Here is a 15,218-nt window from a genome sequence, read left to right as displayed (position 1 = left end):
AATTTATTAATTAATTAAGTTTTGCTTATAAGGTAGCTGTGTATATCTTTCTTATGTATGCCAAGGGGGTACTATGTGCACATAAACCAACATTAAATGGGAGTGTCAATATGTGAAACAAATCTAAGTATTTCCTTTCAGGGGCTACCTAGGTGGCCCAGTTGGTTAAGTGGTTAAGTGCCTGCCGTTGGCTCAGGTCATGATCTCAGGTCCTGGGACCCAGCCCCATATCAGGCTCCCAGCTCAGTGGGGAGTCCGTTTCTTTATTCCTTCCCCTGCATGTATTCCCTCTCCTTCACTCTCAAATAGATAAGTAAAATATTTACAAATAAATAAATAAATAAGGATTTCCTTTCAGCATTGCAAATTCCTTTAGTTTACTCTATATAATTTTTGTTATCAGATTATCAGATATTTATTCATTAGAATAAGATAAGTTTGCTAACATATTCACCTTTAACTTAAAAAAAATTCCTTCTTATTTAAGTATATTACTTTTAATTAATGTTTTTCTTTTAAACAAGAAAATTCCACATCCTGCCTGTTTCACTTCAGAAGTGGCTAAAATTTTAACATACTATTACTGTCCATTTGATTTGTTTATTTTAAAAAAGAAATTTTGTTTTCCAGGTGCCTGGGTGGCTCAGTGGGTTAAAGCCTCTGCCTTCAGCTCAGGTCATGATCCCAAGGTCCTGGACTTGACCCCCACATTGGGCTCTCTGCTCAGTGGGGAGCCTGCTTCCTCCTCTCTCTCTACCTGCCTCTCTGCCTACTTGTGATCTCTGTCTGTCAAATAAATAAATAAATATTTTTTAAAAAAAGAAAAAGAAATTTTGTTCTCAAATGTAAATTAAAGAGGAAAGGAAAAATTTTAAGCAGATTCTCCTTGAAGATATACAATGTTTTTACAGATTGGTGAACATGAAATTATTGATGATTGTATTATAATCAGTAATGGAAAGCATAGAAATTCAAACTGTGTTTGTTCATGTTTTGATTATTTGGAACTCTGGTAATGTCAAGAAGATTTTAATCAGATAATATGAATTTATTGGATAAAAACTGTCTAGGTATGAAGTTGTCTCAATCTAAATACTTGTGGTACTATTATGGTGGCTTTTGGTTGTTGTTATTCTTGTTGGCAATACTGAACTGAATCCTGGCAATTTGGAATACTGGTTAACTGGGATTGATGCTTAAGTCTATAAATCTGAGACAATAGTCCTCTGAGGAACTAGGTCAAAATTTTATAAATAAACAAATAATCTCTAGGGGAACCCAGGTTGTTTCAGTGGGTCTTGATTTTGATTCAGGGTCTTGGGATCAAGCCCTGCATTGATTTTTGTGCTTAGCATGGAGTCTGCCTGAGATTCTCTCCCTCTGCCCTTCCCTCTAATCATGCACATGCTCCCTCTTAGTCTCTTTCTCTCAAATAAAGAAATAAATCTTTAAAAAATAAACAAACAAAATATCCAGATGCAAACCAATGGGAGCCAAGACTTAATCACTTTTATTATATGATACACAGAGTACTGCATTTCAAATTTCCCAAGGACCAGTTCTGGTTCTGGTCATCAGAATGAAAAACTAGTTTGCTAGCATAATCTTTAAAAAAAAGAAAAGTTTTAAAATAAATGTTCTTTCTTTTAAGTATAGTTTAAATGTTTTGTTTTTTTTTTTTTTTTTTTCTTGAACTACAGAAAAACAGTAATTGCCTTCTACACTACTTAGAGAAATCTAAGAACCAATTTGGCTTGGAGTACATTCTGACACACTAAACACAACTAAAATGAACTGAGTAGAATTTTAGAATCTGAGGAGTTTGAAAAATAAATGATAGTAAGTATACCAGGCAGAAGAAAACCAGCATTTGAAAAACCACCAAACTGGCATTGAGTTTCCTGTATTTTCCTTCTACTTCTTAGGAAGCTCCCAGGGCTTGTTTTCAAAGAGGGCCAGAAACTCCAAACCATGGAGTGAGTGTGAGCCTTAAGAACTCTAAGAGAAGCCCACTATCCCTATTTCTGGTCAGAGGTGTAGAGAGAATCACTAAGGGGCTGAGAGAAAGAGTGTGAGAGAGAAATCTTGTTGGTGTTTCCTTTACTCTTTCATTTTTCTGTTCTTATTCTTGGTCACCACTAGTCAACCCTGTGACAGTGGTGGCAGTTATAGTGACAGTGGCTGCCCAGGCACCCAAATCATGGAGATTGGAAACACTTTTCTAGCCAGAGGAGGAATGGTTCTAAGAATATTGGATTAACTCTAGTTGTTTGGTTCCTCTGTCCTCTTGCTTCTGGGCACCAAAGACAAGCATAGTCATAGGAAGTGCACTTAAAAAAAAAAAAAAAGTAAATGAAAGTCTCAGTTTTTTAGCCAGAGGAAAATGAAGATGGGTCCCTAGGAGCAGGGAATTGTTAGATCTACTGAGAGCTTAAGAAAATGATCATATAAAGTTGTATATGAACTTCTGAGCTTACCCCTGCTGGAATGGAAATAACTCTAACAGTATTACTAACAAAATTGTTAGAACTGACCCTAGATCCTAAATTGGTGATTGTCACACACACAGGACAGATCCAAGTAACACTGGAATCACCATCCACAGAAGGGTTCTGGGTAGATTGCTTGATAAAGCAAACCGAAGGAAACAAGAAATATCAACATTCATGATACTATTTAAGAAGACAAAGACTTATAAGATGCAAAAGTGTCTAGAATCTAAATTTATTCAACATAAAAACCAGAACAATCTCACTCTATCTTAATAGAAAAGAAAATCAATGGACATTAATCCCAAAACAACAGAGATATTAGAATTATCGAAGACTATAAGGTAGTTATTGTAATTATAATCCAAGATGTAAGGAAAGACACTTTGAAGTGAATATAAACCATTTAAAACAAACAAACAAACTGAAACTATCTTTCAGTTTGTTTGTTTTAAATGGAGGACAAGGGGAGATGGAGAGGAGAAGGGAGTTGGGGGAAATTGGAAGGGGAGGTGAACCATGGGAGACTATGGACTCTGAAAAACAATCTGAGGGTTTTGAAGAGGCTGAGAGGTTGGGGGAGCCAGGTGGTGGGTATTAGAGAGGACACGGATTGCATGGAGCACTGGGTATGGTGCAAAAACAATGAATACTGTTATGCTGAAAAAAATAAATAAATTATTAAAAAAAAGATAGTTTCAGCAGAGAAGTAAAGTATTTTAAAAAGAAATAAACTGAAACTTCAGAACTACAAAATACAGTAAATGAAAATGAGAAATTCCAAAGGAAAGACACCTGAGCAAATGGGAATGACAAAGGAAAGAGTTAATGAACTTATAGTCAAGTCAATAGAAATTACCCAATTTATACATCGGGGGAAAAAAAAAGAAATTTAAGAAAATGAACACTGTCTCAAGGATATTTAAACTTGTATTATTAGGATATACTTGTATTATTAGGACATTGTAAGGAATGGAAGAAAGAATGAGATGCAAAAAAAAAAAAAATGTTTTAGGAAATAACGGTTGAAAACACCTTGAACTGGTCAAAAGTAAAAATGTATACACTTAAAAATCTCAGTGAACTCCAAGGAGGATAAACTCAAATAAATGCATGCCCAGACACATTATAATCAAATTGCTGAGAATTAAAGACTAAGAAAAAGTCTTTAAAGAAGCCAAAGAAAAATAGCCCTTTGCTTATTGGGGACCAATAATTCTAATGACTAGGAGTTTCTCATCAAATACCATGGGGGACATAAATAAATAAAATCTTTAAAAATCAAAAACAAACAAACACTATGAAGGACAAAAACCAATGGAACAAAATGTTTAAGTCACTGAAAGAGAGGCATCTGGGTGGCTCAGTCAGTCAAGTGTTGGGACTCTTGATTTTGGCTCAGGTCATAATCTCAGGGTTCTTAGCTCAAGCCCTGTGTTGGGCTCTGGACTGAGCATGGAGTCTTAAGATTCCCTCCTCCTCTGTACCACACCTTCTCCCCACCTCTACGCTCTAGCTTTCTCTCTAAAAGAAAACAAAAAGAAAAGAAAAGAAATAGTAAAGGAAGCTCTTTAGGATGAAAAGAAATAGTACTGGAGAGAAATTTGGACTTTAGGAATGAAGGAAGAACAACAGAAATAGTAAATATCTAGGTAAATGTAAAAGACTTTTTTCTTCCTTAATATTTAAAAAAATACATTAATATACAGTTTTAAATTTTGAAAAGAATACAATGGTAACATTATCTGATTAGGTTTTTAGTGTTTGTAGATGTAATATATATGACAACTATCAAGTTAAAAAAAAAGGATGGTAAAGAGAACTATATAATTAGACACTGGTAAGTTTTCTATATCCTTTCTTACATGATAAAATATTTCTAAATCAACTAAAAATTTTTTAATATGTATTTAGTATATACTAATTATTATTAACATAATATACATATCCTGTAAACTTTACATTATGTGCATTATAATCTCTAGAGCAACCATTAATGCAAACAAAAATTACACAAAAAAATTATAATCCAAAATTCATTATATAACTTAATGTAATGTTAAAAAAAATCATATGATCAAAGTGAAAGCCAGAAAGGCAGAAAGAAAGGAGAAAGTGATGAACAGAAAACAGATAATAAAATGGTAGATCTAAATTTAAACTTACATTAAAACATAAAATGTCTGAAACATACCATTTAAAATGTATTGCCAGAATGAACTAAAAAAAGAGACCTAACTATATTCTGCCTATACTCTATTTTTCAATTGTAATGATATAGATAGGTTAAAAATTAAAAGGTGTAAAAAGATATGCCAAGAAAACACTGATGAAAATGAACCTAGATCAGTGTATTTATAACAGATAAAGTAGACTGCAGAGAAAACAAATTACCAGGGATAAAGTAAAACATTACATAATGAAAATGTATCAGTTCAACAAGAAGATATAACAGTCTCAAATGTGAATGCATTGAACAAGGGAGTTATTTCTCCCAGCTAATGGTTTATTCAATGAATAATGATTTCAGGTTTATTCAGTGAGTACTTAAAATATTTCTTGAATCTCTTTTTTCACTTCCAAAGCATTTACTTGGATTTTTACATTTCCTTTTGGATTTCTGCAAAAATATTTTCATCATTTCCTTAATTCTATTCAATATGATTGTACCTTGTTGATGAAGTGATATTACCAATATTAATATACAATTTTGTGACTCCAAGCTGAAGTATTTTCACAGCTATGTATAAATGCAGAAATTTCAAAAATTACATCAGTGGGGGAAAAAAAAACATGTGCATGCCTGTGCAACTTTCTAACACACACACACACTTTCTAATTCTTCAGCGACTATGCTTTTGTTTGCTGTGTCTTTGCAAATGCTGTTCTCTCTGCGGGTTAAGACCTCACTGGCCACCTCTACCCTAGGGTCTGCCTAGATGGCTTCCACTCACACACACAGAAACACTACAGTTCCTGCTTTCAGGGAGCAAATAGTCTAATACAAAAGGAAAAACAATATGACAAGTCCATGAAATTGCAGAATACAAGTGCAATGAGAAGTTCAGTGTATCAACAAAATTAAACTTTTTTTTTTTTTTTTAAAGATTTTATTTATTTGTCAGAGAGAGCGAGCGAGAGCGAGCACAGGCAGACAGAGTGGAAGGCAGAGTCAGACGGAGAAGCAGGCTCCCTGCGGAGCAAGGAGCCCGATATGGGACTCGATCCCAGGACGCTGGGATCATGACCTGAGCCGAAGGCAGCTGCTTAACCAACTGAGCCACCCAGGCGTCCCCAAAATTAAACTTTTAACTGAGAAATGTCCTTATTTGTTGTTCTTATAGAAATAAAATATATTTCATTATTAAAATCACATAGTCATAAATATACATCTTCTTAAAGCTGGATAAAGCCTTTACTTAACATGCTAGCTTCCATTAAATTCCATTAAATAAAGGATTCCAGTTTATGCTGAAAAGCATACTCTTTCACATTTTGTTCACTGATACCTCATGCTTGTCACTAACTCCTGAGCCTAACAATAGTTGAACTGAAGAGGCTCTATTATTTTACACGGAACCCCTGGAGACAAACTCCAGCATGGCAGTTTTCTATGTCAATTTTGTCTAACAGGATAATATCACAGAGTCACAGTAATAGTAGATCTTATTTGGATAGCATTCAATTTTAACTTATTAAAGTTGGCTGACAATTTACTCATCTTTCCCAGGTATGTGATAAAACGGAAAGGGAATATTTGAGTATGAAAAGAACAGTGATGAGAATACTGTTGAATTAACTTTCTAGGCCCAAGATGGAGCTGCTTCTGCCTCGTCTGGCACATCTGCAAACTGAAACTTCAGTAACTTTCCTACGCCTGTTACGTTCTACATGACTAGAAAAGCAGAAGATACTGTCAGCCAACACTTGAATGCCAAGCCAATGGTGAACTCCATACTTATTTCCTTATTCCTCCTTCCCTCAATCAAGTCTGAGTATGGCCGTGGCAAATCATATTATTTTCTACTTCTTTCTTCTTTGTTCTTTATTTTTTGTCCTATAAAAGTTTATTCCCTCTCACCCCATTTTGCAGTTCCCTGGATCCTAGGGAACAGAAATTGCCAGCTTTATGAAGTGATAGATAAAGTTTGTATCATCGAAATTGTCTTCTTTAACCATTTTTTAAAAACTTCTTGTGTAAAGATATTCTCGAGGACAATTTACTCTTAAATTGATGTTCTCGGATGTAATGATCTCCTCTATAAAGCAAAGCAGGTTTGGTAGATGACCAGCCACCTGGGTGTGGGGTGGAAAAGGGGAGTAAAGAATTGAGTTTCTGATGATGGTCATCAAACTACACACACTTACTGAATTGTGCACTTAAAAATGATAAATGATGTAAGTCAGAAAAAGACATACTATATGGTATCACTTATATATGGATGCAAGGGCCTACTTAGCCAGAGCGACTCCATCTCGGTTAAACAGCCATTTTGTTGTTTGTGCAGCAAAACTTAAGCTGACCCTGGCCCCCCGCCCCCCAGAGGAACTTACTTAAAAACAAGTCTGGGAAACCAGTAAAATATGGTCGACCAGTCCCTGATAACAGAGCCCAAATACAAGGACGGGTCAGGTCAGATGGAGATAACAGAGCCCAGAATGCAAGGACAGGTCAGACCAGGTGGAGACATCCAATCAGTAAAGCACACATAGTATCTTCCTAACCACCAAAGAATGTAGACCCTGCCTTTTGGGTGCCAAACTTGGGCGCCAATTCTGACCAGAGTGATAGGCTAGTTCAAACAGCTACTATAGGGTAAATTGTCATTCAATTGGCCACCCGCGTGTGACCTAACATGACTATGCAGCTTTCTCTGTATGTTGCAATCTCATTGGCCCTGTATGTGGCCAGGCTCAACCACATGGCCTTTGCTTTATAAAAGCTAGTCTGTGAGGCTGGGAGTCTTCTCTCTCTCCGTAAGAGACGGCCCTGACCGGTGGGTTTGATTCTCAGTACCGGCGCGAAAAAAAGCTTTGCTTGACCTTCGCTTTGTATCAGTCTCGCTCCTTTGATAATGGACCCCATCAGTGGAATCAAATAAATGATGAATGACTGAATGATTGAATGACTGACTGACTGGCTGAATGAATGAACACATAAACTGAACTCAGAGACAGAGAACAGATTAGTGTTGGTTGCCAAAGGTGCGGGGTGAGAGGTAGGCAAGAGGTCAAAATAGTCAAAAGGTACAAACTCTCAGTTTTAAGATAAATAATCCTGGAGTTATCTTGTAAAGCATGAAACAAAGTGGCTTCTATGGTATGGTAAATCACAACTCAATAATTTTTTTTTTTTAATTTAGCTCTATGCCCAGTGTGAGGCTAGAGCTCATGACCCCAAGATCAAGAGTCACTTGTTCTACAACTGAGCAAATGGCCAAGGAGTTTACTAAATCAAATTTCAAACACTGATCCAAGATGTGCAAAATCAAACAAGGAAAGAAAAGCTTTTGATTATCAAATGAACAAAGATGTCAATGAGACGCTTGTTTATTTCTGGGAGAAATATAAATATAAATGGAAGGCATTTTGGACTTTGATAGGTAGGTCATAAAGAAGGCAGACGATCATAGGGGAAGAGGGGAAAAAAAAATGAAACAAGATGAAACCAGAGAGGGCGACAAACCATAAGAGACTCTTACTCTTAGGAGACAAACTGAGGGTTGCTGGAGGGGGGTAGGGGGGTGAGGGGATGGGGTAACTGGGTGACGGACATTGGGGAGGGTACATGTTATAATGAGCACTGGGTATAAGACTGATGAATCACAGACCTGTACCCCTGAAACAAATAATACATTATATGTTAATTAATTGAATTTGAATTAAAAATCATAGAAAAAATAAAACAAATAAAAACCAAACAACAACAACAAACTTCGCCTTGTATCGCTGCCAAACCAGTATATCTTATGGAACTATCCGATATTCTCTCAGAGATTTAGAAACGAAGATATTCCAAACAGGAATAATTTCAAGGAATTTAAACAAGTCCTTTCCAATATTTATGTCTTGCATATTCCTTGCTTTCTTCCTTCCTTTTTCTCTGTGCAGGCAAGTATGCATGTATGTGTGTGTGTTTGTTATTTTGGGGGTATGGCCTTTAGAATAATGTTGAATATATAAGTGCAATACCAGGGTGCCTGGGTGGCTCAGTTGGTTGAGCAACTGCCTTCAGCTCAGGTCATGATCCTGGGGTCCCAGGATCCAGTTCCACATTGGGCTCTCTGCTCCGAGAAGAGTCTGCTTCTCTCTCTGACCCTCCCCCTCCTCATGCTCTCTCTCTCTCTCTCTCTCTCTCTCTCCAATAAATAAAATCTTTAAAAAATAAGTGCGATACCAGCTGAGTAAAAATAATTTTGACCCTTTTCTCTAGCAACATGTCAGAAACTATCCAAGAGTTAGGGGGAAAAAAACCTTATTTTGATAAAACTTTCTCTTAGAAACCCTGAGCAAACATTGTATTTATTGGCAGAATACCACAAAAACCCCAGGTTGTACCTACAGCCTTTCCTTGGAATTTTTTAAGTCTATATTGGGAGTCATGATCCTTTCATTTGTTCAAAACTTGTTTATTTATGCTCTTTGTTTTTCATTATTCAGAGTTACTAAAGAACATCTTGTTCACAGTGTTATGCAAATTAACTTGAGAGGCAATATTATTTTTAGATGTTCTTGGAAGGTTTTATTAAGAAGGGAAGTACTAGTGTTTTGATGGATTCTTTGGGGCCAAAGGAAATTTGCACACCATCTGCCTCTGAGCCTGGCGAGCCTTGTTCCCCAGGCTCATCTTCACTTCTGCGATCACGAGGCTCACTTCCTTACGTCCTTCTTGTTTTTGCTCAGGTGTCATCTCATCAAGGCTTCCTGATGGACACTATCTGCACCCCGGCAGTCCTCAGGATGCTAAAGAGCACCACCTGGAGTAGGGTATTTTTCACACTGTTTCTAAGTTGATTTATTTTCTGTCTTCTTATACTAGAATACAAACTCAGGGATGTGACAACTTTGCTCTTTAGTTCACTGACAAACTGTTCTGAGAATAGCGTCTTGAACAGAGTAAGTGCTTAATAGATACATGTTGAAAGAATGAACACTTGGCAAGTAACAAGCACCTAGAGAGAGTATAGTGGGAATAAGAATGAATGGATTCTGGGCGCCTGGGTGGCTCAGTAGGTTAAATACTCTGCCAGTCCTGGGTCCTGGGATCAAGCACTGCATCGGGCTCTCTGCTCTGCGGGGACCCTGCTTTCCTCCTCTCCCTCTCTCTGCCTGCCTCTCTGCCTACTTGTGATCTCTGTCTGTCAAATTAAAAAATAAATAAATTAATTAATTTAAAAAAAAAAAGAATGAATGGATTCTTCTCTCTGTGGTACCATCCTAAGCAATCTAGAACAGATGAGTGGGGTCCCCTCAGAGTCTATGATTTAGTAATTTTGGTTTGGGACTCAAGAACCTGCACATTCTAGTAAATTCCCTGGTAATCATCTTTGGGCTGGTCAGGAACCCATGGACTTTGACAAAAATGAATTTAGAAGGACTTTGGGGGTTAATGAAGTCAAATTTTTATATCATTCAAAACTATTTTTTGAACAAATAAATTATTTAGATTCTTTATTGAATCAATTCATTTTCCTTCTCTTTATATTTCTTTAGGAATGAGGAATTTATCCTAGATGGTAATTTTTATGTTATTTCCTATTGAATATCTAATTAAAACAAATGTTATAACCATAATCGGGATTTTAGAATCAACTCAGTCTAATGTAGTGATTACATATATAATACATATAATAGTATCTTTACCTGGGTTTGGATTAAATTATCTCAAATGTTAGTAGAAGAGTCCTATATGGAGCCAGTATTAAAAATCTATATTGGTGGGCCACCTGGGTGGGTCAGTGGGTTAAGAAACTGCCTTCGGCTCGGGTCATGATCTCAGGATCCTGGGATCGAGCCCCGTGTCGGGCTCTCTGATTGGCAGAGAGCCTGCTTCCCCCTCTGTCTCTGCCTGCCTCTCTGCCTACTTGTGATCTCTCTCTGTCAAATAAATAAATAAAATCTTAAAAAAAAAATCTCTATTGGTTAAAAAAATATATATATATCTCTATTGGGGATACCTGGATGGCTCAGCTGGTTGAGTGTCTGCATTCACCTCAGATCATCATCTAGTCCTGGGATCAAGTCTCACATCTGGCTCCTTTCTCAGCAGGGAGCCTGCTTCTCTCTCTGCCTGCTGCTCTCCCTGCTTGTGCTCTCTCTCTCTGACAAGTAAATAAATAAAATATTTAAAATCAATCAATCAATCAATCAATCTCTGTATTGAAGTTAAAAGTCCATTATATATATTTTTAAAGATTTTATTTATTTATTTGACAGACAGAGATCACAAGCAGGCTGAGAGGCAGGCAGAGAGAGAGAGGAGGAAGAAACCTCCCTGCTTGAACAGAGAGCCTGACACAGGGCTCCATCCCAGGACCCTGGGATCATGACCTGAGCCGAACGCAGAGGATTTTTAACCCACTGAGCCACCCAGGCACCCCAAAAGGAACATTATATTAAAGGGACAAGGAAACTAACATTCTGGACCTGTCTTAGGCTCACTTAACATAATCTAATTTTCATGCTGGGGAAAGTCCCTACATATTTTGGAGCAGCTTTTTTCTTTTCCACATGGAGGAACACTGGCTGAAAGGCTACTTGCTTCTTAAACTTGCCTAGCTAGGTAAAAGTTAGAGCAGGCCGTCACAGCAACCTCAGACCACCATGCCCCTCCCAGGACAAACACAGGGAGTTTGTTCATTGGGTTTTGAACCCACTGTGCTGGAAAAGATGGATATAAAGCAAAGTTCTGAGGCACAAGAGGACTGTGGAAAGGTAATTAATACGTATTTTGTTGCAACAAAACTGACTCAGCCTGAGGTTGAAGTCATGTTGTTAGTCAATGAGTCTTAGGTTCAGTAACAGAATAAGTGATACATTCAAACAGGGTTTTAACTTTTCATGTACCCCTTCATTTCAATACTTGAAATTCAGGGCTGAGCTCTATCTCAAATCTGATGGCATAATATAGAAGAAAGTCACCTTAAGAGAAGACAAACAGACAAGACAACTGGAAATTCCTAATGCATCACTTCTCATGTGCAGGAAGTAGTCCTTGTTCATAAATGTGTATCTAGATATGGCCATTATTTACCTTCTTCTTTCAAGAGAGACCCAAGCTGCAGCCACCCTAGACCACCGGCCACCTTCTCTCCATACCCACCAAGTGCTGCTGTCATGTTTTCTCTTCTCTCTGTGATACCAACATCTGTCCTTGCGGGATAGGTTTTGTTAGTACTTTTGTTTGCTTACTTTGCTATGTCTGCTTTTCCTATTACTCATTAAAAGGAATAAAACAATTCTTTCTAAATCTTGAGGAAATTAAAACTTTCAATAAATGTCATAAAGTTCTAGAACCCTAATTCTTGATTTGTAGTTCTTGGTGCCGGCGGAGAAGGCCACCTAAAGTTTTGTGGCCCTCTAGGCTTCTGCTGCGGTCTCCCATGTAGGAACCCCATCAGATCTCCCAAGCAGCCCATGGGCTGGAGAGCACATCAGGGCAGGGTCACCAGAGCAGACTTGTCTCAGGTGGGCCATAGGGATTTCAAGGGACTTCCCCTGTGTACCATACATCACCAGGCAAACTTCTCTCACATCACTGAAAGAATATCCCTAGACTTACCTTCCTCATTTTTCACACACAAAATTATTTTTAATCCCTTAAGATTTAAATCAAAGTGCCCTCTCATTCTAGATTCTAGAAAGACCTCGATTTTTTTTTTCTGTGATATCAGTTCCCTTCACTTACCCCATTTTATTAGGTCCTAGAACTGTCATTTATATCAGAGTCTACCTCAATTAATATTAAGCACCTTTAAATTGGATACAGAGCTTTCTCTTATTTTATCCTTCTGTAATTTCACAGGGTGCCTTCCTGAGTTACATAATAGCATATACTCCAAACAGGACAACTATGTGACCCAATCTCATTTTAAAATCATATTAACTGATGCTTTTTTGGATTATGAGTATCCAAAATTATATCTTCCTCATTTAACCTAAAGAAAACTGAAAGTTAAACTGGATTATAAGGTATCTGAAAATAATTTTGGTGGATCAATTCTATTCAACCTGGTAGTCTTTTTCACTGATGTAAAATGGAGCAAAGTCAGATATTTAGAAAAGCTGCTTTTTTATATTTGTGCTGTTTTTTAAAATAGGACTTCCCCCAAACTAAGAACAGAGTCAGCTTACTGTGTTATTTAAAAGAAAAAAAAATGCAGTATTGCATTTCTTAGTAATTGATTGTTTCTTTTCTTTTTCTTTCTTTTTTTGGGGGGGAGGGGGTAAGTCATATACATGCCATCTTTATAGCACACAAAGATGGTTATTCACATAACATCTTCTTAATATACTCAAATCCCAAAATAATATTTCCTCTAAGACAAATATCATATTATCATAAACTAGGCACCACAAAATAAGAGATATTCTAATACTGTATTGAAAGGAAATTGTTTTGAGCTCTAAGTGCTTACAGAACAAGTAAATGCGTCTGCCTATAATTTTCAATCAGTCACTCTATTGTTCACAGAAGTAGATGACAGTATAAAAACCCTGTAAGTATTTTATTCAGAAGAAGAGAAGGAACATAAAGAATCTGAGGCTTAGGTAGGCTGACAGGTTGATTTAGTAGCACCAGGAACTTGCTGTTTTTCAGACATAATTACAATAGCTCTATTATGTAACAGAACAATGATTTCAAGGATTTATGATAAACACAGGCAGTAGCAAAAATAAATTAATAAATTAATTAAGAAAAATAAAATCCCTTTCAGTGTTCTTACCTGCAGGTAGATCCTGCATTTTGGGGATATGAAAATGCTCCTTGAAGTGCCTGAGCTTATCTTCCTCATCAAGGTGGAGGGCAACCCTCTCATCTGTCGGGTGACATCCAAGTTCAGATGCAATGCGTTGCACTGTGTCAGCTGGTAACTCAAGAGATGAAGGCTCCATTACAAGTTGTTTCTCTAAAAATGAAAATAAACAATTAAAAATAATTTAGCCACCATCATTTTTTTTTCTGTAGAAAATTAGCCAAGCCTTTGTCTTAAATAAGATTCTCATCTTCCCAACCTCAGAATAGTATAATTAATCAAACAGCATTAAGCCTCCTGCTTGATTTTTTCTCATGTATGAAATAAAGAAAATGATAGTAACTTGAGGATGTTGAAGGACATTTAGTTAATAGTGATGAGGACAGCGTAAGGGCTTAATAAATGTCAGCTCTTTCCATTCTTATTTCCTGGAAAAGGGCCCACATTAGTGACTTTCAAACATATCTAAGTTCATCACCTTTTCCTCTAAATGTCTTACTGGGGATAAGAGTAAAGATGCTTTTGTAAAAGTGTAGAGAACAGGAACCCACCTCGCTTATCTTTCTTCCTATCCCATTGTCATTATTTTACTCCCAGTGGTTCTTGGATCACTGTTTTAAAATCAGGTACACATATACAACAGTACCATAACGAATTCTTCATTGTGAATGAAAACAATATTGATAAAAAAAAGGTAACTTTACCTTAAATAATGTTAATACTTTTTGCTATATGAGGAGCAAAGAGGTTTTCCGGCTACCGATAAAAAGAAACTTCTCTTTCAAAAACTGTATATTCCAGGAGCACCTGGGTGGCTCAGTTGGTTGGGCCTCTCTGACTTCAGCTCAAGTCATGATCCCATTGTCCGGGGATTGAGCCTCCCAGCAGACTCGTGCTAGGGGAGTCTGCTTCTCCTCCTTCTCTGCTCCTACCCCTGCCTTGTGCACACCCTCTCTCGCTCACTATTTCAAATAAAGACATAAAATCTTAAAAAAAAAAAAAAAAATCTATTTATTTTCCATCTTGGAACAAAGCAGGACCCTGTGACATTTTCTGAAAACTACATTTTTTTCTGTTTAATCATTTAAAATTTCTCACAATTTTGGAAAGAAAGGTTAATTTTCTGGAGGGAAAAAAGTAACAATAGAAAATTAACTACATATTCTTAAACTTTATCCAAACTTTCTTTATACTGATTTATTTATATTTCCCAAAATTTAAGTTTTTTTTTTTTTTTGAAATTGAGCAAGAATAGTATCAAGAGGAAGAAAATTTCTCAGGTAGCATGATTTACAAATTTATATTTTTATGGCTCCACTCATGCATTCCTCCATTCATTTCTCTTTCTACGAGCGCTTGTGGAACACTAACCATATCTCTAAGCACTGACGAAACAGCACTGTGAAAGATGGTACATAAATAATCCATTTGTAGAGCTTACTTTTCAGTGGAAAATGAAAATTTATAATTAAATAAGGTAATTTCAGAGTTTCAAGAGCTATGAATTAAAAAAGCAGAGTCATGGGATGGAGAGTCACTAGGGTATGGAATGACTTCCTCAGAGAGAGGGCGAGGTGCATCTCTTTGAGGCAGGGATCTACATGCATATCTGATTCATGTTACGGAATTGAACATGTGAAGACCAGGAACCGAAAATGACAGAAAGTACAAAGATCCTGCAGTGGGGACAGGCTGGCCTGTTCAGCTAATGCAGTATGGAAATTAGGGGAGAAGGAGACATTATGAGGTAAAA

General features: G+C 36.8%; 1 protein-coding gene across 7 annotated transcripts in view; it reads right to left on the bottom strand.

The window, feature by feature from the left end:
- The window catches only part of KYNU (kynureninase), a 131,603-nt gene that overhangs the window by 93,787 nt on the left and 22,598 nt on the right, over window positions 1–15,218 (bottom strand). For all 7 annotated transcript variants that reach the window (XR_199834.3, XM_013059080.2, XM_013059082.2 and 4 more), the window contains one exon: window positions 13,436–13,618. Coding sequence is in view for 6 of the 7 variants with exons in the window: in XM_013059080.2 (XP_012914534.1) it covers window positions 13,436–13,604 (169 nt within the window). In the remaining variant the exon portion in view is untranslated. The remainder of the gene's footprint in view (window positions 1–13,435; window positions 13,619–15,218) is intronic.

Source organism: Mustela putorius, unplaced genomic scaffold, assembly GCF_011764305.1.
Source record: "Mustela putorius furo isolate JIRA1106 unplaced genomic scaffold, ASM1176430v1.1 tig00003867_pilon_pilon_pilon, whole genome shotgun sequence".
NCBI lineage: Eukaryota > Metazoa > Chordata > Mammalia > Carnivora > Mustelidae > Mustela > Mustela putorius.
The sequence above is the reverse complement of the archived record's forward strand: the minus strand, read 5'-3'. Positions and strand labels throughout refer to the sequence as shown.